We start from the raw sequence: 26853 nt of genomic DNA, 5'->3' as shown, positions 1-26853 counted from the left end.
AAAAAAAATGTAAATACAAAGGAAATTCTCTCTTTCTCTTACTTTTATGGTATTCAGAAGCCATGTACACCCACTGACAGGTATAATCTGCTTCTCCCTCTTTTTAAAGTTCAAAACGAATGCCAAAGCATTTTAGATATGTATATAAAATAGCATATCTAATATTTTGGCATCATGAAATCAATATATAGCAAATGAGAATTCAATGACAGAGAGGGGAATAAAAACCCAATATCTCTAAATTAGTTATAATAATTACAAGATTAAAATGTGTAGATTAATTAATGAGGTAAATGCATTGATTTAACCATTATGGTGTGTATATATATTTTGCAGCCAGTTTAGACCAGTCATTTTGTCCTCTCCTTGAGTTTTTTTTTCTGAGTCGTTTAGATAAAACTGTTAATTATTTAATGTTTCTCTCACTCTCCTGACTGTGCATGTGCTGTCAGCTGCAGAGCCAAACGAAACTAGGGTTAAGTAAAAACACATACGGTTAACGACAGCTATAGAAAGCAAAACCAAAAGCTAAATCCCGGACTTTACTTAAAAGACTGTGGATGTTTGGTTATACTGGGCGGATACTAAAAAAAGGAGAATAGGATAATAATAGTATAATAGTATAATAGAATAATAGTAAAACAAAAATTGTGTCGCTAAATATACTTGGGCGGCTGTTAATATACCTGGGCAGCCCTTCCAAGTAAAGCCTATGTGTGGAAAGCACTATTATATTATATTATATTATATTATATTATATTATATTATATTATATTATATTATATTATATTATATTATATTATATTATATTATATTATATTATATTATATTATATAAGTTGCACATCTTGTGCTGGTTCGTAGATTCTATGTCATATGAGATGTTAAGCATTATTATACTCATAGAAACAGAAGATTATAAAAAAGTCTAATCAGATGAGTTGCAATGGAGGCCAAGTGTATGTTTTAGAAATAAGTGTCTGAATTGAACAGCTGGAAGGAAGGAACAGTGCGAGGTAGCTATGTGGAGACCACCCACATGCTTCTCCAGACAGCAAACACATTACATTAATACGGATTCTCCATTTGCTTTTCACTTCTACATTTATAACAAGGTTAACCACATGAGAAACACACGCACACACACACATGCACACACACACAAACACACACAAGCCACCAGATAAGATGATTCAACCTCCCACTCTTTTCTCTATATGGAATGTTTATTTCAGTTTGCTGATAACAGTGGGAATTAACTCCCTATAAATGAGAAAGTGTCTCTCCTCCCAGCAGCTCGGCAGTGTCGTTCTGCTGAGAGCAAACAGGCTATAAAAACAACACTGCCTCTATTCCCATTGAACTCCACAGAGTTCTCCTCTGAGCCGAGCTTGTTACGTTATTTGCTAAAAAACCCAATTTGTTAAATCCTAAGCACTGCGTCGTAGAAGTCTCGTATGACAGAATATGCAGATGAAATTTTCAAGACGTAGGAGAATGTGCTTGCTTTCTCTTTTTCTTATTTCTCTCTCTCGTTTACACTCTGTCCTTCTGCACACACACAAACAAATGCTACGGCAAGTTAAAATACAGTCATTGATTTTTCCTCCCCTGGTTATACATTGAATTATCTGTGTTGTCAGTGAACTGTCATCCAAAATGGCGTTTGTCCTCCATGCTGTGATGGCCGGAGCTCTCCTCCGCTGTAGTATTTATGCTTGTTTAGGGCTGGCCGAAGCGTTGTAGATTACAGCTCATCATGGTCGGACTCTGGAGTCAGGCACCATAAAATTAAAACTCAAATCAATGGTGTATCATATCCTCTCCCATCAAGCTGAGCGCAGACTGGATGCCCTGAAGCCACCGAAGAGGGTTTTTCTTCTCACGAATGTGACATTATATAGGAGCTGAAGATTGAAGAAAAATTAATCCTATCCTTGCTGCCAATTCAGCATTTTTGCGTGCTTGTATTGATATTAAAAGCTACATAAGGCAGTTAATTGAATGAGAGAAATACTGTTCGAGGGTTTGTATGTTTGCTAGCACTGCATGTTTTAAAAGTTGAATGCAGTGGATTGGTCAGGACCATGGACAGCAACTCTATTCTGCTGTACATGTAGCTGACTATGGTGCTGAAAAGATTGAGATTTTTGTCTGCTATTCTTGGAGCTGACTATGGTACTGAAAAGATAGTGATTTTGTCTGCTGTATGTGGAGCTGACTATGATGCTGAAAAAATTTCCATTTTGAGATCAAAGATTTTAAACTGAATTTTATTTTTATTTTACACAATGACTTTCAGACTTCCGTGAATGCGTACCTGTACTTGTGTTGTTGGAAGCATTGCTTTCCTCCCCTTTATAAATGTCTGTTAAAAAAAAGAACAATAACTGAAGATTGATATTACGATTACTATGTGAGCATCAACACCGTAATGTTCTGAAAGCTTTTTGCTGGCTGCCCTTTCAACTACTCAAGCCATTTAATGTACATGTTGGATTCTGATTGGCCCACAGTGCATAGACATGTGGTATAAGTGTGAACAAAATTAGCCTAAGTGTACAGTATGAGTGCGTGTGTGAACGTGTGAGTGTATGGGTAAATCCCAGTACTGGTTTATGGCTGGAAGGGTATGCACTACGTAAAACATATGCCGGAATAGTTTGTGGTTCTTTCCGCTGTGGCGAGTCCTGATAAATAAGGGACTAAGCTGAAGAAAAAAAAAAAAAATAAAATAAATAAATGAAATAAAATAAAATACATAAATAAATGAATGAATCGGCCAGCTGAAAAAAATTGCAACAATAAAAATTCCAACAATATTGGTGTTCCAGTTTAGTGGTATTATCTTTGTTGTCCTTATATATTTAAAATTACCTTAAAAATGGTGTCTTTGTTTTTATTGTTGCATATCACATTCTGAGTGTCAAAGCCATTAAGGTTATCTTTAATGTGCATATGTTTTATATATACATATTTCAACATAAATTTTGTGCATTTTATTGTGCAAAAGTGTTTCAACTCAGTTTGTTGATTTAATTTTTTATGACATGACATTCAACATAACATTCATATTTCTTCCATAGGAAAATTCAGTTTAGCTTTTTTCTTTGCATATTTGTGGCAGTGCGGATTGTCAGTGTTATGTCAAGAATTGCTAACATCACTTTTAAAAACCTTTTTCTCAATAGCACACATAAACACATTAAAAGCACTTGTAGGGTGCGTCTCAATCAGCACCCTTGTTCAGTAGTCAGTGCACTGATCAGGGCATCAGCCATTTTAAGTGCTGTTTCAATTGCAAAAATCTTCCAGTGCACTGAAATCTTTGTGCCCAGACAAGTCCAACAATGCACCGTGAAAATCAGGGCACATAGTGCGAAATATGAATCAAGTGACTCAAATCATCAAACGTAATGACAAACAAGAGACCTTATTTGTTTATTGTCAACATGAAAAAACTAGATAGGTTAGGAACAATCCAGCAAAGTTTTATAAGGTTGCTGGTATATGATTTTTTTAAAAATTATTTAGCCATAATGTACTTTTAAACGTGGTAAAATTAATATATGAAAATTAGTAGTTTTGCGGTTGAACTACTATAGCTCGGTTAGGAACAATCTAGCAAACTTTCATAATTGTTTAATGGTTGACATGTTGCTGGTACTGAACTGTATATGAAATCAAATCATTTAGCTATTATGTACTTTTAAAAACATGATAAAATTAATATATGATAGGTAAGGCACATTCTAGCAAACTCACAATCACCAGCGATCGTACTTAATAGATCGCTGGATCTCACACACAATAACTCATGGACTACAAATACGACATTCATGGACTACATTTTCATACATGCACTCAGCTCACACACACACACACACACACACACACACACACACACACACACACACACACACACACATGCTTCCTCATTCAGACTGATTACACTCACACCACCTGAGGATTGTCAAACACTGATTACACACACTATTTAAGCAGCACACACACACTCACTTCCATGGCCGATTCTTGTTAATCTGTAAAGTGACATTACAACGCGTTATCCTTGTTTTGTTTGACTGTAATTTGACCTTAGCCTTGCTTACCTTTTTGTCCCTTTCTGCCGCCTGCCTTTTGACCTCTCGCCTGATACTTTTGACTACGATTCTGGACTTCCTTTTATACATCTGTTTGCACCTGTGTTGACCATTGCTTGCCTGACTCCGAATAATCCAAACTTCAGTTGTCTGTGTCACTCCCCGTGTTGCACATTCATAATTGTTTAATGGTTGAAATGTTGCTGGTGTATAAAATAATCAAATAATTTAGCTTTAATTTACTATTAAAAACAGTAAAATGAATACATGAAAATAAATAGTTTTGCTGTTGTTTCTAAATTCCAGTTTTTATGATGTACAATGAGGATGGTTCCAATGTGTAGTGAACAAAGCTCATCACTATCCTTACCAGTGCCCAAATTTGTGCACACGACCTACTGGTGATGAACGACCTCGGGAGCTCGGGTGCTGATTGAGATGCGGTCGTAGTTTTCCAAGTTTTGTCCTCCATTTCTTTTATCTACTAATTGTAGCTTGTATTACAATCACACGCAAAGTATGAGAAATCTAGTCTCATCCAATTAAATCCTCGCAATTAAGAGCAAATCACTGGATCACTGTTACTGCATGTCGATGGCCAATATTTGATGCTAAAAGTGGCGTAAATGGTTAATGTGCTGGAATGGATGAATGATAAATTAGCGTGCACATCTGTCTGGAACAGGTGCAGCCACCAATCTCCCATTCTCTCCTCTCTCTTACTCCTCCAGTGACTGGCTCGGCTACTGATCCTTTTCTCTCTTTCTCTGTATGCTTGGCTGATGTATAAAAAATACATGTTCGAGCTGTAAACAGATGTTATTTTTGGAGTGAAGTGTGTTTGACTCGACTCTTTTCAGTCGCTGAGAGCTGTGGCGTGGAGCCCTATCGCTGCTGCTGGGAGTTCATGTCTGTCATTCACGTTAAGATAGGAAGGCAAATATGAAACGGCAATACATCTTGTTCTTTGCTGCCCTGGAGGTTTTGGGCTATAAAACTGATTAAATTCATCTCGATGTCTCATTTGAAAGTGGATGTGTGAAAACTTTACATTTTAGTAGTTGGGCCAGATGACATTGTTCTGCTGTCAGAGCAGTGTAAAGGCAATGCATTTAGGATATTTATGTTATGCGTTTACAGATTTTGACAATGCAACTAGTGTTTGGGTTCTAATTCAGTGCAGTAATTGATTGTCTTTAGTAACATTTTTGTTGTGCCGGTTCAAAGTCTCTTCACATTCCAATTGTAATGATTAAAGTAAATGATCTAAATGTATTTTTATATCATGGGTTTAGGGCGGAAGGCTAAAAAAATGTTTGTCCAAATAAAACTAGAATGTCATCTAACCAGAGAATATTGCATCGCAAGTTGAGGACGAAATACAGGGGTGACCGTGCTTTCGCAGTAGCTGGTCCTACCTTGTGGAATGCTCTGCCCTTCTGTATTAGATCTATATCATCTCTGTCTATTGTTAAATCTAGGTTGAAAACTTACCTTTTTGATTTGGCATTTTATCAGTGTGAATTGTTTGATTTGGCTATAATTTTGTATCTTTCTCTTTGTAGTTTGTATTGTGCAGCACATTTGGTATATAAATAAATTTTACATTGACATTTGACATAATTTGTCGGGCTGATAATTCCGATAATTCTGATAAGTTAGCCCAAACTGTCAACAAATATAGATTTGTAAATCTGGACAGCCCTGTTCATGCAGAAAGATCCAGCGTTTGCAAAGTGTGACAGCAGTAAAAACAAATGCTGAATAAAAACTTTTTAATATTCTGGATCAATATTGGGGTTACTTTTACACGCTGGAGGAAAGACGACACCATGGCTGAAGTATTTCTTTTAGACATGTTATGTTTTAAAACTTTTTTTAGTCATGCAAAGCTGATGAAGATTGTGTTGTTTTACGAATGGGTTATATGCATGCCATTTGAGTACAGTCAACTTATTTTTATGTTCAAGAAACCAGTGTAAGATGATTCCCGCTTAATGACATGGGACGTTATCCTGCTTGAAGTAGTCATCAGAAGATGGGTACACTGTGGTCATAAAGGGATGAACGTGATTGGCAACAATACTCAGGTATGCTGTGATATTGACACGATGTTCAGTTAGTTCTAGTGGGCGTGCCAAGAAAATATTCCCCACACCATTACACCATCACCGCCAGCCTGAACCGTTGATACAAGGTAGGATGAATGCTTGAAAATTTGTTTTAAAAAGCAGTTGGACAGGTATACCTAATAAAGTGGCCGGTGAGTGTAGTTTATTGCACTTGCATTTTTGTTTTAGAAAGAACTTCACAACATCATTACCTACAACATTTACTTTAAATTATTCTTATTCAGTTACTGAATATATTGACAGTCCTAGTTTAATTTCATTACTCTCCCAGGTGCTAAAGGATCTAGTATTGATGCTGAGGGACTGGTGTCCTACTAAAATCTAAAAATTTGGTTTAACCTCAATGCGCACACACTTGAGAAAATGTTGCAAAACGCATCTATTGATCCACGCAGTACATTTAATTCATTTTTTCTCAGCTACACGTCATGTTTGACTTCCACACGGACCTTTCCATTTCATTCGGATATGTTTATAAAGGTCACTCATTGACCTTTGCGGTAGTTGCCTGATAATCTATAAAATTGCCTTTTTCCAATTGCAGCTGTGCTACTGCTGTCATACTTTGATTCTTGCTGCAGGAGATTTGTGTTTAAAAGAAACTGACTTTAATCAGCCAAAGTGCCAATATCCATTTCATCTGGAGAGCACTATCAATCTGTACCCAATACACTGGAAGAAAGACGCAGTGACCATTAGAACCACTGGGCTGGCATTCAGAAAATGAACAAATGCATAACTTAGTTTATGAAAAAAGGTGACACATTTTCACTCAAATTTTTATTTATAATCCTATTTCATTATGCTGTTTTCTGTCGCAGTTTCTTTTTCGGAAAGTGATTTCGGGAAGTTTAGAGAAGTGCATGAGGAGATGGAAACTTGAAAAAGCTGAACTTCACACTTTACAGTTTTTCGTCCTGAGAGATTCTGTACCCGCTGATTCTGTGGACAGGCAGAGTGAGTCTGGGAATGATCGGGATGTGTTATTGCCATTCAGCCAGAAGGAGGACGTTCCGCTGGGCTCTGGTGTAACGGAATGGTGGTCACTCCATCTGTCAGTAATTAGCTCTGAGCTCACTTTTACCAGGTGGTGACTTCCATCCTTTTTTTCCCCCTGAACCCAGACTGCATGAGCAGGGCAACCAGATGCATCTGCCCCTCCTTCCCTTCCTCCGCCTCCTATCTGTTCATCCAGAAAGATGGAGTATCTGCTGACAACTTACTAACTGACAGCTGACAACTTACTAAATTACTAGTGAATTCTACATTGCGCAGGTGGTAATCCAGCAGGTCTGTTCTATGGTAATGATACTGAAGCACAGTACCATCATTTCAAATGAGAGCTGTACTTAAATAAAATGTGGCTGAGAGCGACTTGTGTCACCATGACATAATCCAGTCTATTAAATGGATTAAATCTCTCAAATAAAAAAAAAATCCAACCTCCTGGAAATTTGAAAGTTTACTGTCATAATGGCAAAGATAAAATAAAACTGTTTTGTAGAAGTTATTAAATTATTATGATTAGAAATATATTGAAAAATCTTCTCTGTTAAACAGAAAACGGGAAAAAAATAAGTAGCGGGCTATTAATTCAGGGGGGCTAATAATATACAGTTGAAGTCAGAATTAGTAGCCCTCCTGAAATATTAGCCCCCCCTGTTTATTTTTTCTCCCAATTTCTGTTTAACAGAGGAATTTTTTTTTCAACATGTTTCTAAACATAATAGTTTTAATAACTCCATTCTAAAACAGCTTTATTTTATCTTTGACATGATGACAGTAAATAATATTTTACTAGATATTTTCACTTCTACACAGCTTAAATCAGTGGTCACCAAACTTGTTCCTGGAGGGCCAGTGTCCTGCAGATTTTAGCTCCAACCCTAATCAAACACACCTGAACAAGCTAATCAAGCTCTTACTAGGTATATTGAAACATCCAGGCAGGTGTGTTGAAGCAAGTTGGAGCTAAACCCTGCAGGGACACCGGCCCTCCAGGACCGAGATTGGTGACCCCTGGCTTAAAGTGACATTTAAAGGCTTAACTAGGTTAATTTGGTTAACTATGCAGGTTAGTGTAATTATGCAAGTTATTGTATAATGATGGTTTGTTTTGTAGACATTTTTTTTAAATTTTAGCTTAAAGGGGCTAATAATTTTATCCTTAAATTGGTGTTTACAAAATGTATAACTGCTTTTAATCTTTTTGAAAAAACAAATAAGACTTTCTCCAGAAGAAAAAATATTATCAGACATACTGTGAAAATTTCCTTGCTCTGTTAAACATCATTTGGGAAATATTAAAAAAAGAAAAGAAAAAAAATCAAAGGGGGGCTAATAATTCTGACTTCAACTGTATATAGTTTGTTGAAGTCAGAATTATTAGCTCCCCTGAATTATTAGCCCCCTTATTAATTATATATAGAGACACACACACACACACACACACACACACACACACAGTTGAAGGCAGAATTATTAGCCCCCTTTTTTCTTTTTCATTTTTTATTTATTATTATTATTTTTTTTTTACTGTTTCTTAAATGATATTTAACGAAGCAAGGAAATTTTCACAATATTCCTGATAATATTTATATGGAACTATATGGATATACTGTGTGTGTGTGTGTGTGTGTGTGTGTGTGTGTAGCATATGTTGATTTTTGTTTTGCTAGATACTGTAGGCCATGGAAATTTGGCTTTTTATAGTCAGCAAATTTGACATTTCTTTTAGTTTTTTTTTTTTTTTGCATTCAATGTTAAAAGTGCAGAATAAATAAGTAGTTCTTTTGAATGGAAATGTATTTTGCACAATTGTATAGTGTAGTGTCAATACATGCATGTATACTTGTTGTATACAGTACATACCTAATTCTTCATAAAATTCTAATGAACAAACGTTAGACCTGAGAGCTTTTTTCAGGACCTGGAACTTTTTGTGTATGCCCTTTACACAAAGCCTGAAAATACAATTATTTTTATATAAAACAGATCTTCTATATAACAGATTTTATATTAAACAGATTATACTTTTAATAGTATACCGTATTTTTCAATGCGTAACTATAGGTGTTTACACATTTATAACAATGATGGATTGAGTGGGATGCAGATCTTGTTTTTGTTGTTAGTGTTAGTCTGTGTAATTATATCTGTATGTTTATAAATAAATAAATAATAACCTGACAGCTTACAGCTTGATATGTCAAATATAACAACATTTAAATTGGAGAAGGTGGGCCACCTCAAGTTGATAGGACAAAATGCTAAATGTCTAGTTGAGCTACTGCTGAGTGACAATTTGGAGACCGCTGTAATAAAGTGTTAAATCATAGTTCAAATCAACTAAGTTAAATCGTAGTTCACTTTTAGTCATCAGCATATATCTTTATCTGTGTGCATCACAGCTTTAAAAGGGTGCCCTGAATCAGAAAGAAAATGAAGAGCACAGCTGAATCTCAAGCCAGCTCTAAAAAATAAAATCTTACAAGTATCTTTCACATATATTCGGAATACTTTTTTTGTGAATTTGTTTTTTGAGATGTAGAACACGAGGAAAGTGTCCGCATAGAGAGACATTGCATGCGCTGCTGAAGATTGTGGGTGTTTACTGCAGTTTGACTGATAAATATGAATTTGTAGCTAAATTGTTATCCGTGACAAAACAGCATTTACCGCTGTTTAAATCCTTTTTTATGTCTTTGCTACAACATACCGTTAACGCTAGAAACTGTGCATGTACAATAATTGATTGCTTTTCACAAATAAAAATACTAGTAGGTTTTAGCTCACAATCCTGTGAAAATGAAACTGGTAGAGATTCTGGAAGCTGTCCTTTGTCAAATGCAAGCTGTATATTTTTATAATTCTCTGGACCATAATTAAAATTAAATTGTAAGCTCTTCTCTCTTTGTGTCATCTCCTTGGGAAGCCCAAATACAGAAACGGATCATAAAAATCACAACAATCAGATTTAGTTTGCATAAATTTGCTTATTTCTATTAGCTTTTTCTTTTTAAAGCACAAATTTTATAATTTTTTAAGGATTCGTTTTTGCTTGTATTTTTGACAGAACAGTAGGTTGACAGGAAGTGAAGTGTGAAAGAGAAGAGTAGGATCTGGAAAGGTCCACGAGCCTGGATTCGAACTCGGGACTGCCAGAGCCCTGCCGCATCATATGTCGGCATACTAACCACTGGGCAACTTCTGATACTCCTGCAACAACAAACACAAACATATCTGCAGGTGTGATAAAGTCTGGTCAATTTAAAGGGGACATATTAAAAACCCTCACAAAGTATTGTTTTGCATAATAGGTCCCCTTTAAAACATTTTTTTTTTTTTTTTGCAAAACAGGTTCGCTTTAAATTAGGGTTTAAACACAGTTGTGTGGCAAGTGTGAATATAGCCAGCCTCTAATGGTAACAATTAATTAGTTATATATTTTTTTAATCGCAGGTCATAAAAGCAGTATCCAGAAACATTTGTACATGTAATCGTAGTGGGAAAATCCCACCCATTAGCGACAATCTCTCCCTCATTAGCATAAACAGCCCTGAGTGAGAAGCAGCCATCCCTCATTAGAGATTTTACACCATACCTGATGAAGATATGTCAGTGACTAAGATGCATTATAAATGTCTCAGGATGTACAAGTGAAGTCTCTATAGACTACCTCTATCTGAGACAGTTCTTTTTAAAGGTGTCATGGTGGTGCAGTGGGTATCACGATTGCCTCTTTTGAAAAGAGGGCTGGGAGCACAATCCTATTTAAATTGAAAGCGACAGTCATCAAAACACCACAATTTGGATCAAAGCCTATAATGGGCATTTTTAACGAGTTAGTTATTTATTAGTTTAAATTATTTGTGGGATATTTTGAGTTGAAACACTTCACATAAACACTCTAGGGACATCAGAGACTTTAGATTTTGTTCGCTTTTTAAACTCCTGATTCACAAATTTTTTTTAATGCACAGACACAGTGTGCACACAGAAAGCTGACCTGGCGGTTGATGGTGCGTCATGCGCATATTAAACTAAGCTCTCTTGTGCCTCACCTGTTAAATACACTCAAGGTTATATCAAGAACACCTAATCTTGGTTATGTCTACGAATGTGAACCATTGGTAGAGAAATTGCACATTAAATGAGATAGATGTGAAAAAGAACCTCTTGGAAAAATGCCAGCCAAGCCATCTCGCGTGTTTTGTGTTACGTGTCTTTCTCAAGTGTACAATGATGATTAATAAATATAAGAGTGGCTGCAGCCATTTGTAACTTGAACGTGTAAAGGCTTCACCTAAGTGTCATTCACTCCCAGTACAAATGCTATTATAATTTGCTGCACTTATTCTTAATTACAAATAGTGGCAGAAAAAATTGAGCCTCGCACGTTCGAAGAAAATAGCTTGCTTAGAGCAAAACTGAGTGAACAGGACTTCAGATGCAGCCAATATTTGTTTGTTGCGGACTGTCAAATTGCTGGAGTATGAGAAGGTTCCCCGTGTTCCCATTAGCCTGCTTATTTGAGGCTGAACTTTATTACCTGCCATTTGACATTTGTGTGGGGCCTGCAAGATAATATGTTACCAACAAAGCACTTTTCGGGGGGTTTGTTATTATTTATTTGTTTGCAGCAGCCATGTTGAGGCTTGTTATTCTGCGATCTGCTACCAAAGCTGTCTAGTCGTCACCTGAGCGACTGCCAAACGTCTCGGCTGACATCCTCCATCCCACCAAGAATGAGTGTGTGTGTGTGCGTGTGTGGTGTGTGTGTGTGTGTATGTGTGTCAAAATCTGTGGGGAGAGAAAAGGTTAGACTGCAGCAGAGTATTTTATTTCCCTTTACATAAATGATATACCGTGAACACACACAAACATCAGCCCGATCCCAACTGAGTTATAGTCCAATTTATTAGTCTACAGGGAAATCTCTCGCAGTCACTAGTGTCTATGGTGACATATATATGTCTGCAAGGTAAAGCTACAGAATTACATGTTTTGAAATATGTGTTTTTCTTTGCATATATTAGTCTATCGTGGAGCTATGGGATATATTTTGAAGTCTGAAAGTAGTTATTCTCTTTGTTTTCCTGTAGGTAACCTGGGTCGTGTTGACTACATCAGCGAATTCGAGTTTGATCTGTTCATCAGGCCTGACACGTGTAACCCACGCTTCAGAGTGTGGTTCAACTTCACGGTGGAAAACGTTCGGGAGACTCAGGTAAGCACTTGGACGTAAATATTTCCAGATTTTAAAATAAAACCTTGAAGAGCACCATGTGTAGTTAAATTTGGCTTTTGAATAGAAGTTAACTACCTTTTTAATTAGACTTTATTCTATACTATAATAATTTTAAACTGTAGAAGAGTTTTTGTTTTTATTTATTGTAATAGCACCATTATTGTGCTGTTATGGCATTAAAATGATAATGGAACTAAATAGGTTTTCCATTGCGTAAGAAGATACTCTACACCAGGGGTGCCCAAACTTTCGTACAAAGGGACAAAAATCCAAATATCATTAAGAGCCGTGGGCCGAAGGTAAATATATGAAACTATTACTGCTCAAAAACATAAAGGAAACACTTAAACAACACTATGTAACGAATCAAACAGATCAAAACCGAAAACCACCCAGCTATACAGAGTCCAGACAGCCTATAACAAGCTGTCTGAATAAACACACACACATAAGCACCAAGCAAGTGACACACACACACACACACACACACACACACACACACACACACACACACACACACACACACACAGACAGACAGCATCACGTTCTCTCTCATATATATACACACACACACACACACAGACAGCACAATGGTCTCTTACTCATTTGCACACACACACACATAGACAGCAACAAACAAGCTTAACACAGCATCACGCTGTCTCATTCACACACATACATGCGCGTGCTTGCATGCTCGGGAGTCGGGAGCGATATTGTTAGACCACCTGCTCTCGTCCAAAATTATACCAGGACTGCTCCTGCGCTTTATTCGGAAATTTCCGGGAATGCAGGACTCTACTTTGCTGCATCATATCCGTTGTTCTTTTAGTGTAAGTAAATGTCTTTTTGCAGTATTTGCACAGTTTATGTTTTGTCTGATGCACCTCACCACTGCCATATTAATCTCCTGCTACACCTCACTGCTGATATGTAGGTAACGCGAGTTTGCACCTGTGAACACAGTGCCCTCTTTTGTTCAAAACATGTATCACGATTCATTCAACATTTCTATCGATATGAATCGTCACATATTTGAATCAATTTTCGTTCGAATCTTTACATCTCTTTTCATCAGGTGACTGAATGAACATTTAAACATTTCAATGAAGCATTTAATTTCAGTCAGCTTTGAACAATAAATCAAACAAACTAAAGGTTGCATTAGATTTCAGATGGGATGGTGGGCCAAATCAAATGTTACTGTAGAACATCTTTGGTCTGCTGACCCTAGTTTGGGCATCTCTGCCATACATCAATGCTGCTTTTATATAATTTAAAATACAGTAATACTTTGGCATTTAATTGCCATTTAAAATATGGGTGCTTTTGTGCTTTAATGTTTTTTAAGCCTTTACCCAAGTCTTCAATGTCACAATCAATCAGAAAACATTGAAATATCAAAATCAGTTGTGCGGCATATTATTATGGAATCTTTAATAAATATATGAAGTAAAAAAAATCTGTATGTATTTGAAATGGGATGCATCTTAGATGAAAATAAAGTATTATATGAAAAATGAATATACCAGTCTTCTTATAAAAGGTAGTGTAGTTGTGCTTATGGGTGAAAAAAAATAAGCTAAACTTTGGAACTGATGCAATTTTTCCCTTAAGTTTACTTCTGGTCTCTGTTACATCATGACAATGTAATATTACCCAACCTTTTCCTTTTTCTTTCATTTTTTGTTGTTAAAATGTGAAACATGTCATACCACGAGTGACTTTTGATGAAACCGTCCACAAGTTTTGAATGCCACGAAAGATTGAAAGATACGTGGGCCATCGAGGTCTGCCTGTCATTATCGCATTGATGATATGCCAAAAGTTTTCCAAGTGTCACCCACGCGATCCCAAAGGCAGACAATTAGCAGCCAAACAAATTCATCCCCTTTGCGCTGACGTGAATCCTCAGCAGATCAGATGACTGATGCTTTAAATGACATCTCAGGCTCCTGGAAGAATCGATATCGCAAATGAATCTTAAATCATGCAGGCTTACATGAATTTAAATCACTTTTTCTGCTGAAGCGCGACGCTCAAGTGCCAGTTCATGCCTGTAATCAATTTACAGAGACCTTGTGGTACACGCATCAGGCTCACAGATTGGTTTATACACAATGTAATTTATGGATGATTGAGTCAAGTTATCTCTTAAATAAATAAACTTCTTTTTTTTTTTTTTTGGCTAATGTTTTGAAATATCACATCAACAAGTGCTGAGCATTTCCAGCATTATGGATGTGACAGTTGCAGTAAAATCTTAAAACATAAATTCACATAGAAAGTATATGGTAACATTTTATTGAAACATCTGTTAATATTTTCCAAAACAACTAATCACACAGTTATGGGATCAAGCTGTAAGCATTTTTTAATGAGGAAAATAAACCTGTGTTATGGATGTGACCAAAAAAGTATGCAAGTTTACAGTGTACAATTGTGAATTAAATCAGTGAATTGAACGGTACAATCTAAAACATAGATATTTACATTAGTTGTCAGCTACGCTATTCTCGTTTATTGAAAAGAATGCATCATTTTAGTACAGGGTAGCACTCATTTGAAATAATGTGGGGCCAAGGTGCAGTGGAGGACTGGCCATCCAGAGTCCAAAGTATATACACATATGTACATCTATCTATGATCACTTTTACTTCTAGTTCCAACAGAAAGAATCTCCATTATGAACTATTCGTGTGATTCATCCGTATCCCTGTGTCTCAATGTGCATATCCACCTTAGATTTAAACGGTATAATATTTGTAATATTCAATAATTTAGGGGGGCAGTATGCACATTGATGCACAGGCACTATTATGTTATCAGGAATCCTTAAGTTACTTCAAAAACTAGCCGTTACTTCATTTAGCTGATAATAATACAAGTTTGTATTTGTATAAGCGTCTTGTTGTCATTTTATTAACATTGTTTGCTGATTATATTCAACAAAACTAGCATAAGCCTGGAATATAGTGCAATTTGCTGCTGCTTTGCCTCATGGTCAGTGCAGTAAGTGACTGTATTATCATCAATAGCGTTACTTGATCAGCATAAAAGTTTGTAACACACAAAAAAATGAAAAATCTTATATGAAATGTTATACCTTTGTGCTTTGTTTTCTGTGTTTGCTTGTTACTACAACCATTTGCAGTGCAAAATTTCAGCAGCCATCTTCAAATTGGCTTGGGTCTTGACTTGTGTGGTTGAATAACATTTTTCCTGGGAGCACTTTACAAATATGGTGGCGGTATTAACGCATGCTGAGGGTCCGTATGTGTTATCTAGTTTATACATCTATGAAACCAAAAGAAACAAAGCTAATTAAAATGATTTTTAAAAATAATAATAATAATAATACTAATAATAACAATAATAAAAAGACAATGACAAAATAATTGCATTACAACAAATGCTAGAGCAGTGAATAATTATTCACAAGTAAACAAGTGAATAATAATACACACAGCTGAAACTACTGTCACATACACACACTACCATAAAGTAAAATAAAATCATACATACAATAGAATTCTTACAAAATTACAGAACAACATTAAAGTGATTCCTTATGCATCTCTTTAAACTGTTAATGAGGAAATTTTTTTTGTTGTATGGGATAAATCATTCTATAATTTAATACCCCTAAATCTAATCGAGTATTGCTCTCTACTTGTATGAAACAGAAACTTGAGAACTGACAAGTAAATTAAAAATGAAACTGTAATATATTTTAAAGTACCTTCTGAAATGATCTGGCATGTTACCTTCATGTGAATAAATCTGTACATAAAAACATATTTGTAAAATGTTAATATCATAGATGGAAAGAATATGGAGTTTCTGAAATAAAATAATGGACAGAGTAAATTATTTTGATTGAGTTGCATTCTGTAGTAACATACTGAAGAAAACATTCTGTAGAAACAAGATGCCTAACCCCCCTTAATATACCTGTTGATTGATATATTTTTTTCTTCTGACATAATCTGCTCCTTCTGCTCAAATTCTCATCAAAATAGAATTTTGTAGTGACCACTTGAGGTATTGCTATAGACCCTATGGTAATTTTAGCTAAATCTTTAGGGTATGACTTTTTTTTTACCAAGTTCTGACAAGTTATGTCGCCTATCCAAGTTTTAGAAACAACAAATAATAACTTGTCTTCTAGTTGATACTTTAATATCAAAAGTGGCTTATATGAAAGGCAGAGGCCTCTAGATTACACTTATTTTACCTAAATAAAATATGATCATGTCTTGATTTTTAATTTTTTAATTAGGACAGTAAGGTCTGACTTTGCTTAGACAAACGTCTTGTCACTTTACAGAAATAATGTAGTATATAGAATGTAAAGTCATGGTGCAGTGGAAAAAGAATTAATATTGTGTATGACTCCCATGAGCTTGGAGGACTACATTTGAGGCTACATCTCAAATAGCTTAATAATCAAGTCATCTGGAATGACACAAAAAGCATTCTTGCAGGACTCCCAGAGTTCATCAAGATTCTTTGGTTTCATCTTCAATGCCTCCTCCTTCATCTTACCCCAGACATGCTCAATAATGTTCATGTCTGGTTACTGGACTGGCCAATCCTGGAGCACTTTGACCTTCTTTGCTTTCAGTAACTTTGAAGGACTTTGTGGCGGCTGAAGTATGAGATGGAGTGCTATCCTGCTGAAGAACTTGCCCTCTTCTTTGGTCTGTAATTTAATGAGCAGCACAAATGTCTTGATTCTTCAGGCTGTTGATGTTGCCATCCACTCTGCAGATCTCTTACACGCCCCCCATACTGAATGTAACCCCAAACCATGATTTTTCCTTCACCAAACTTGACTGATTTCTATGAGAATCTTGGGTACATGTGGTTTCCAATAAGTCTTGTAGTATTTGTGATGATTGGGATGCTGTTCTACCTTTTGGCACTTTTTCAAATGATCAACTAGAAGTCAAGTTATTATTTGTTGCTCTTACAAATGGGATCGATGACAAGACTTTTGTCAGGTAGTGTAGAACATAAATGATTGATTTAATTTTATTTGACATTTTTGCATTTATGAGGAAAAAGCTCCGTTATGGATGTGACATCTCTCTGTTATGGATGTGACAGATATAAAATATATATATATATATATATATATATATATATATATATATTAAAATAAATATAGATATAAACTTGTGTGACTTTGGTAAATCAAATATAATTGTTTGAAAAGATTAACAGAGACATTTCTGAGTGTTTTACAGTACAGTACACACAATATCTATAAAGGTTTTTGATATTTTGGTGAAAACTTTTTTTTTTTTTCATGGCAAGGTTGACATTTGCATGGAATTGCTCTGCCTGCGTCTTCCTCAAGAAACATGATCCAACTTCATGTCATCGTCGAGCTTCAAGTCTGTCTCTTTTTTTCATTCTTTCTCCTCCTGTCCTCTCGTCACTGCGCAGACAGACCGTATCCACTCGTGAGCTCATTGGTCGAGACGACTGGTCACATGCCACAGTGATATGTGGGAACAGAGGGCGTGTCTGCCGGACAGGCCAGCTGGAAGGGCCGGGCTGCAGTTGTTTAGTTTTGTTAACGCCGGTCGAAGCCTCATCACAGCTGTCATTTTTGTTTAATAGCTCAGAGGGATGGTTTACCCTAAGAAAGGAGGGGCTGATGGAGGACACGCGTGCTATCTGACTGATTTTAGATACCTTCACGCAAGGATTGCACATACCGAGGACGATGTGATGCCACTCTTATTAATAGGAAGTGCTTTACAAAGAAATATAAAAATATAACGTAAGAAAGCGAGGCTAGATGAAAAAGCGGCATGCTGTTGCTGTCTCCTGAAGCCTGGCTCTATCAGCCCATCTCCCTGCAGTGCTGTAGTCAGCGCTAATCAAATTTTATGGGCGAGAGATGAATGGAAGCCCTAGTCCGGGAGTCTGATCGATTTTAGGGCCAGATACCACTCTGCATCTTGCGCCAACAGGATATTTGCTGCTATGGCAAAAAAAAAAAAAAGGGAAGGGGAAAAAAAACACATACGCACACCGTACACACTACAGGTGGCAAAAGAGAAACATTTACACTATTAGCTTTTTTTTTGATGCCGGCTCCACCCTCCCCACTCTTTCTCTCTCTCTCCTGCTGTCACCACCTTGCCCTCTGTCTCCGTAATCTTTTCTCCATCAATCCAATTTCCGTTTAAAATGAGGACTAGTGTGAATTTAATCTACTTCAGCGGGAGGAGGTGGGGGCAGTCGCTTGGTTTAGGAGAACGGGGTTTGTCTGTGAGAGTGGTGAAATGCCTTGTGCGTTGAATGTGTGCATTTTTTATTTTTTAATTGATTTTATTTGTAGGGAAAAAATCAACACAAATAAGCAGAATAGTTAAATAAAAGTGTACTGATCTGGGCAGTCCCTGCACTGGAGAGATATCAGGCCAGGCACAAGGAAGTTGACGAGTGTTTTATTCCTGCGCAGCCACCGACTCTCTCTTTGCTAAAGAACAGGGGAATGGGAAGCGGTGAAAGTGTGTGATACTGAAGCTGAGATGACCATTTTGAAGTAAATGTAAGCTGGTGAAACAGATTTGGTCGTCTCAATCAGCTTAGTGGCTCTGTGGAAATTGGCTGCAGATTTTTTCCCCTCTTTTTTTATGATGGATGGATGTCTTTTGCCTTTTCTTCACCACCCAAAGAAATCTGTTACCTTAGAACCTGGGCTCCCTCCTTCTCCTTCAGCTGGGGTTAATTATTTTTGCAATGGGTTGGAGTTTGTGGGTTATATTTAATTGTAGACTTTAATTGTGTGTGTGTGTGTGTGTGTGTGTGTGTGTGTGTGTGTGTGTGTGTGTGTGTGTCTTTAACGCTCATTCAAAATGTGTTTGGAAAAAATAACATTTCAAATTGATTTACTGTCTTTTTAAAAGGTTGATTGAATTTGCTGTGGAAACTCGAGAACACTAGTTGGTTTACATTCTACATTTAGGATGTGGTTATTCTGTTCAGTAAGTTTTAACCAATAAAATTTTTATAACTGATATTTTTGGAATTTTATAGTTGCAGTCATTTTTTAATTTATTTTTAATGTTCACAGTCATGATTTACAATGTCTATATGTGGATAATAAAGCAGGTTTTATTAATTGCTTGAATGGTTTTACAGTATGCTGGTATATATTCAGTGACTCAGTGAGTAGTTATATTCTGAGATACACACACTATAAACAGTGTAGCTTCAGTAGCTTGAAGGATACGAGTGTGTGCTTTGTTTTCCTAAAGGCCTTCAATTGGTTTCTTCCCTTTCCTTTTTGACTTTTTGGTTTGATCACTTTTTTGCATTTCCTTTGTTGTTTCTTTTTTCTTTTATTTTTTATGAGTTTCTACCTAATTTCTGGTATTGATCCTCAAGTTATCCCAGATCATTATAAAACGGGAAGAGTAAAGGTATTGTTCACAGTTAGGTTGATTAAAGTGAACTGTGGTGAAGTTGCTTTGTTCCGGTTCCTTTAAGTGTGAACGCTGCCATCCAAACATTGATGTGCACCAAATATGGGGACTGAGACCGCTGAAAAATAAATAACTTTACATTTCTAAACAAACACGTGCACCGTTTAAAAAAAACACACACAAACATGACAAAGTCAACACAAAAAATACTTTTTAAGTTGTTTTAACTTAAAAAGTAAGTTTCAACTTTTTTTTAGTTATGCAAAGTTTAACTTCATATTTTTAGTCAGTTTGATTGATGTACAGTAAGTTGAGAAGACTTAATTTGATTAAAACATTTAAGGCGAAAAGCATTTTGTAAGTATTGTGTGTGTTTTTTGACTCAAGTTTGAATTGACAAAAGACCAAAGACATAAAAATAAAAATAAATAAAAAATCGAAACCAAAAATTTGACAAAATGTCTGAAGATGTGACCACAAACAGGACTGAATTTGCAAGCATACATGTTTTTCTTAAAACCACGGTGCACATTAAAATTCTAAACAGGCATCGGAAACTTGCAGAAGTTCATGGAGAATTTCTGCTGCTGTTTAACTGCTTGACAGTTTAAAAAGCTCTTTGAGTCTTTAAGGGATTGAAAACATGTATGTAGTGCACATACTGTACAATGAGCAAATTTAGCCCTCCACACAGCATTGTTCAGGTGTTCAGTAAGTTCAATCACATAATGCTTGTCATAAAAGCTTATTTTTGTTTAGCGTCTTTAGTGAACACTAGGGAAACCAGGATTAAATCATTTTCATTTTTTTTGGTCCAGATCAAACAAACTAAGAAATCTGAAACACAAATTTGAACACAAACATGTTGGTTTTGGTGGTTTATGAGGATTCTCTATAGACATCATGCATTCCATACTTTGTGTGTTCTCATATACCGCCATATCCAGTACAACCTAAATTTGTGAACCAGGTGTCATTTAATACTGTATGAGACCTTTTCTTTTCTTTACTTTCTTAGCTTTTCTTTACTTTTTCTTTTTTTCTTTTCTTTTCTTTTTTTTTCTTTTCTATTGTTTTCTTTTTCCTTTTAATTTTTCTTTTCTTCTTTTTGTTTTGTTTTGTTTTCCTTCTATTCTCCTTTTTTGGTCCCACTTTATATTAAGTGGCCTTAACTAATATGTACTTACATAGGAACTAATAGTTTTTTACAATGTACTTATTGTGTAAATACATGTATTTACTGTGTACTTATGCTTGATTTAATTCAAGTATGTAATTACATCTGTAATTAACTTTTGTAATTACATTTGTAAATACACTGTTGACCATCCCTTACACCTTAACCTACCCTTAAACCTACACATGCCACCAAACCTGTCCATAACCCAACCTCTATCCCAACTCAAAACCACCACAAGTGTTCTCAAATACATCCTAAACACAGTAAGTACATTGTATTTATTTTTTTGATGGAAGTACATAGTAGTTAAGGACACTTAATATAAAGTGGGACCCCTTTTTCTCTTTCACTTTTCTTTTTTCCATTTTTCATTTCTATTTTCTATTTTCTTTTCATTTTTCTTTTTTTCAGATTCTCTTTACTTTCTATTTTTCTTTTCTTTTTTGTCCTTTTTTTAATTTTTTCTCCTTTTTCTTTTTATTATATATTTTTCTTTTTCTTTTCTATTTTCTTTCTTTACTTTATTGTTATCTTCTATTCTCTTTTTTCTTTACTTTTTTTTTCTTTATTATTTTGGCTATCCTAACCGCACCTGATCATGAACCAATGGACCTTCTGAGTCATTGTTTTGTGATGTTTCTAATTAATGTCATTAAGTATGTGTGTCCCCCCCCAATCCATACTCAGTTTGAGAGTCAAAGACTGCTATTAGCCCATCAGAGTGACGGCAGTGCAGTGTAAACATTTTGACGTCTAGTATCTGCACAAAGAAAGGAAAAGACAGAGCAGAGAAAGGAGAAGGGGGGAGATGGGAGTAGAGATCCTGACCCATCCATGAGTGCTGTAATGGATGAGATGCATATTGATTTTTTTTTTCTGCCGGAGTAGAGGGAGACTGGGTGGAGCAGGTGTGTGCTTGTATTAACAGTAGCATTAGCGTGTGTTCAGCATCAGTGTGTGTCTATGTGAATGTGATGGTCTGTGTGTGAGTGTGTGAGGGAGATTTGCGGGAATGGGCGTGTGCTGAGTGATCTTGGCTGTGTCTGTTCTGGGAAGGCTGCTGGAGGTTGTGCTGTGTAATATCAGCTCTTTGGCACAGCCCGGCCTCTGCATCTGACTCTGTAAACCTGCATAATGGACTCTTATCGCGCACACACACTCATGCAAGACTCTGTGTTCGTACAGGGACATTTAACCCTTCTGATGTCCTTCAGACTGGACTGAGAGACATGATGGGAGGGGTAATGAATGTCTGCAGCTCTGTCTCTTGAGAACTGGAGCTGTATGTGTGTGGTCAAGGGCGGTGCCATTCGTCTATCCTTGTGCATGTATGCATACAGACTATCTATCTGATATTGGGGTGTAGAATTAGAGGGCAATCAATGCAGGCGTCAGACATAAGCAAACATGAGAGCATAAAAAAGTCATGTATTAGGGTAAATACATTGACCAGCATGTAAAATGTGATAGTTTTGGTAACTTTATATAATAATATATACAGTAGGGGAAATAAGCATTGAACATGTCACCATTTTTCTCAGAAAACATATTTCTAAAGGTGCTGTTGACTTTTTACCAGATGGTGATAACAACCGAAGACACCCATATATGCAAAGAAAACACAAATAATTAGTTTACAAATGGAGTTGTGTAATAAAATGAAATGACACATGGAGAAAGTATTGAACACATAAAGAAAGGGAGGTGTAGAAAAGCAGTGAAAGTCCAGACTGCAGCTGCAATATCTCAGTAGTTGTTCAACAACCCTCTGCCCTACATTATTGTAAATTAAAATTAGCTGCTGCAGTCCAACATCTACATTAGCAGGATGATGAAGATGAAACCAGGGTGGACATTTCAGCAAGACAATGATCGAAACACAGCCAAGGAAACTCAAATGCATTCAGAGAAAGAAAATTAAGCTGTAGAATGGCTCAACCAATCACCTTACTTGAATCCAATAGAGAATACTAAATAAAATGTTCAATAGTTATTTTCCCCATTGTACAGTTGTGCAAAACTAAATAATCAGACCAATTGAAGCATGTCATTGGTTCCCTATATTTGTCATTAATAAAAATTAAACTAACTAAAATGCTCATCTGTTTTTTGTTTTGTATTATGTTTTTGTTTTTTTTTGTATTTTTTTGTTTTGTTTGATGAACTAATGTGTCTTTAGCCCCTTTCACACATACAGACCTTTCCGGAAAATTACTGGCAATTTATTTTTTATTTTCTGGAAAGAAGTTGTAATAATGCTGCGCTGTGTGAATGCAGAAGGGAGATTGTCGGAAAGAGCACGTGCACGTCTAGAACGTGCTGACGTGAGACGCCTGCTTTAGCCAATCAGAACAGTCAGAAGCATTCACGTCCGCGCGGTTTATGAGAGTTAAAGCCTTGGAATATTTTATCAGACATATTTAGCTGCTAGATGTTAGTCAGATAATGTTTATATGTTCATCTTAATGCCAACTGTGTAAATAATTATCAATAAGATGCTTATAATAAGCTGTTGTTTGTTTACCTTCAAGCTTTGCGTGTGCCCGTGAAACAGCCCATGAGCGCCAGCACACACATTTCATGTACATCTTGTCATGCGAAAGTGTTTCTTTGTGTTTTCACCGGAGTTGTTCACAATACTTCTCCATCCACAGAGTTTGTAATTTTGTCAAATGTTTACAAAAACAAGCCCAGCCGTTTAGAGGTAATTTCTGGTTAATGGATGTGTGAATGCTCTTTCCAGAAAAATTCCGTAACATCCTCGCCTGTGTGAACAGCGCTTTTTTGAATTTACCGGTAAAGTCGTTGCAGAAATTTTCCATATATTTACCAGTATCACTGTGTGAAAGGGGCTTTTGAAATGACAATGTTGAGGTCATTCTTATTTTCTACAAATAAATGACCTCAATTTTAATGTGTTTTAAGTTTGATAAAATCATGGAAAAAATAGTAAGTGGTCTCTTTATAAGTGTATGTTGTGAAATCGCAACATTTTTAGGTTCAAAAACCTGGCATATTTTTATTGACCTATTTACAAAACAAAAAACAAAAGTAAATTATATAATTATGCATATATATGTACAGTTAAAATCAGAATTATTAAACACAATTACTTTTTTTTTTTTATATATTTCCCAAATAATGTTTAACAGAGCAAGGAAATTTTCACAGTATGTCTGATAAGATTTTTTTCTTCTTCTGGAGAAAGTCCTATTTGTTTTATTACAGCTAGAATAAAAGCAGTTTTTAAGTTTTTTATATAAAAAAAAACATTTTAAGATCAAAACTATTAGCCCCTTTAAGCTATATATTTTTCAGTTGTCTACAGAACAAACCGTCGTTATACAATAACTTGCCTAATTTTTTCCTAACCTGCCTTATTAACCTAATTATCCTAGTAAAGCATTTAAATGCCACTGTAAGCTGTATAGAAGTGTCTTGAAAATATCTAGTCAAATATTATTTACTGTCATCATGGCAAAGATAAAATAAATCAGTTATTAGAAATGAGTTTAAATTGTTATGTTTAAATTTATGTAGAAGAAATCTTCTCTCCGTTAAATAGAAATTGGGGAAAAATAAACAGGGGACTAACAATTCTGACTTCAACTGTACTTATAATATACTTATTTGACTTTAGTAGTTATCAGTAGTACAAATTTTACTCCTATTAGTGGCAAATCCAGAGAATAGTTATAATCAAGTATTATCATTATATCAATTTCAAAGAGGCTATGCTTGGATCTTTTAAACCATAACATTCACTCTCTAGGAAATAATTTTATGATTTTCTTCAGCTTAGTCTCATTTATTTTAGGGTTTCCACAGCGGAATGAACCGCTAAGAATTGTTTACGCCATATGTTTTACGCAGCGGATGCCCTTCGAACCGCAAATGCCAGTACTAGGAAAATAATTTAATATTATGAAAGTTAAACATGCTGCCTGCTGTTCTTAACACCTCATGCCACAATAAAGACTGCAAAACAGCAATTCAAAAACAAGAGCATTATTTCAACTCACGCTTGTTCTGTTCACTTTCCTCTAGAGCCTTTCTGTGTATTGGCTGGTGTGTGTTTTTTTTTCTTTCAGTCAGTGTGTGAAAGTGCTTTTAAGTCATTTCCCTGTCATCCCTCTGCCCACCGTTTTTGAGGTTTCTCCAGGGGGTGTGGAAGGAGAGAACAGATGTCTGGCTTGTGGCAGGGGTCCTGTTCAGCCCTCGGTGAGGTTGTTTGAGGATTACACCTGTAATTTAGGTAAAGTAGCTCAGCAAGACGTAGACCTCCTGTATTCTGGAAAATCTCCTGCTGGAGCCTTTGCAAACATTATCTTAAAATGTCATCTGTCATATTAGAAATAAACAGGCTTCCTTGATCCATCGGCTCTGATTTTACTTGCAGATGTTGTTTGTTTTTTTGATGTTATTAATTAGAGTTGTCAATTTAACATGTTGATTTAGTGGGATTAATTGTTAAATATAACTTTTTAAACTAGCACAATTAATCATGCACCTTGACCCATGTCTAAATGTCATAAGTTTTTTTTTTCTATTATTGCAGCAATTCAAGCTTGAAGTACTTCTAGTGAAACTCCAGCTGATATCCATGCTGGGTAAAGTACAACAGAATGGAACAGAACACAGTGGTGTTGTGATGCATTTTTTTTTTTCATTTAAGGGACCATTCATACATGACACATCTTTAAACCCAGCAGTGAACTCAGTGAAGCGAAATTGAAAAGATCTCAAGACATTTATTCGAAGACTTTTTATAACGCAACACAGCATTTCATTTTTAATGGATAAGAACAACTTGAAACAACTTGGAAAAAAACAATGTGCTGCATAAATAAGCTCAAACTACTATTTTGGATGCTCACTTATTTGAATATTCACTGTTTTATATGTAGACTGATCAACTGTAATATTGTGTAATGTGTCTATCTGAATTGAAAGCATACATGTAGGTAGTGAACTGCGGATTACAGAGCATATTATTATTATTATTTATTATTATTAAGGTGGCTTGAGAAAGTCATATTACTGCTATAATAATTGAGATAGTCATATTACTAGTCATATACTGCTATAATACATAAACATATTATTCTTCCATCTTCTTCTTCTTCTTAGACTATTTTAAGAACGCATCTCCTCCTAGAACGTTCATACTACAACCACCAAACTAACTGCAAACCTCCAAACTATCCTGAATGAAGGTGCTATATCTTTTCCGACTTTTGGTTTTCAGAAAACTGTCCTGGAAAATTTAGAAAAGCCCCATTGACTTAACATTGGACCAAACTCTCTGACTTCATAACTTTGTGCCAGACTGTCATACAGATTAAAGTGTGGGTTCATTTAACTCAGTCTACCAATCTGCCAATCACTGATGACCTTTCCACTTACTAGCCACACCCTAGCAACCATTTACGGCACTCTAGCAACTGCCGCTATATTGTAAAAAAAACTGCCATTTACTTTACATTGGACATACTAACAACATACAAATTCATGCTAACAACATACTAATCCATACTAGAAACATACCAACATACTAACAACATGCTAATTCATACTAAATTCATGCTAACAACATGCTAATTTATGTTAGAAACATGCAAGAAACCTGCTGATTTATATTAGAACCATGGTAATTTATGTTAGCAATGCCTAGAAACCACTCGGAACACCTTAGCAAACACGTATCAACACCTATGCAACCACTCAGAACAACCTAGCAA

General features: G+C 35.8%; 1 protein-coding gene across 11 annotated transcripts in view; it reads left to right on the top strand.

Annotated features, from left to right (window-relative positions):
• Positions 1 to 26853, top strand: part of agbl4 (AGBL carboxypeptidase 4) — a 685205-nt gene that overhangs the window by 27956 nt on the left and 630396 nt on the right. For 8 of the 11 annotated variants that reach the window (XR_012383709.1, XR_012383710.1, XR_012383712.1 and 5 more), the window contains 1 exon segment: positions 12339 to 12463. Coding sequence is in view for 4 of the 11 variants with exons in the window: in XM_073909449.1 (XP_073765550.1) it covers positions 12339 to 12463 (125 nt within the window). In the remaining 7 variants the exon portion in view is untranslated. 11 annotated transcript variants of the gene reach the window in all.

Source organism: Danio rerio, chromosome 8 (genome assembly GCF_049306965.1).
Source record: "Danio rerio strain Tuebingen ecotype United States chromosome 8, GRCz12tu, whole genome shotgun sequence".
NCBI lineage: Eukaryota > Metazoa > Chordata > Actinopteri > Cypriniformes > Danionidae > Danio > Danio rerio.
Note: the sequence above shows the minus strand (reverse complement) of the source record. Positions and strands in the feature narration are given on the sequence as shown.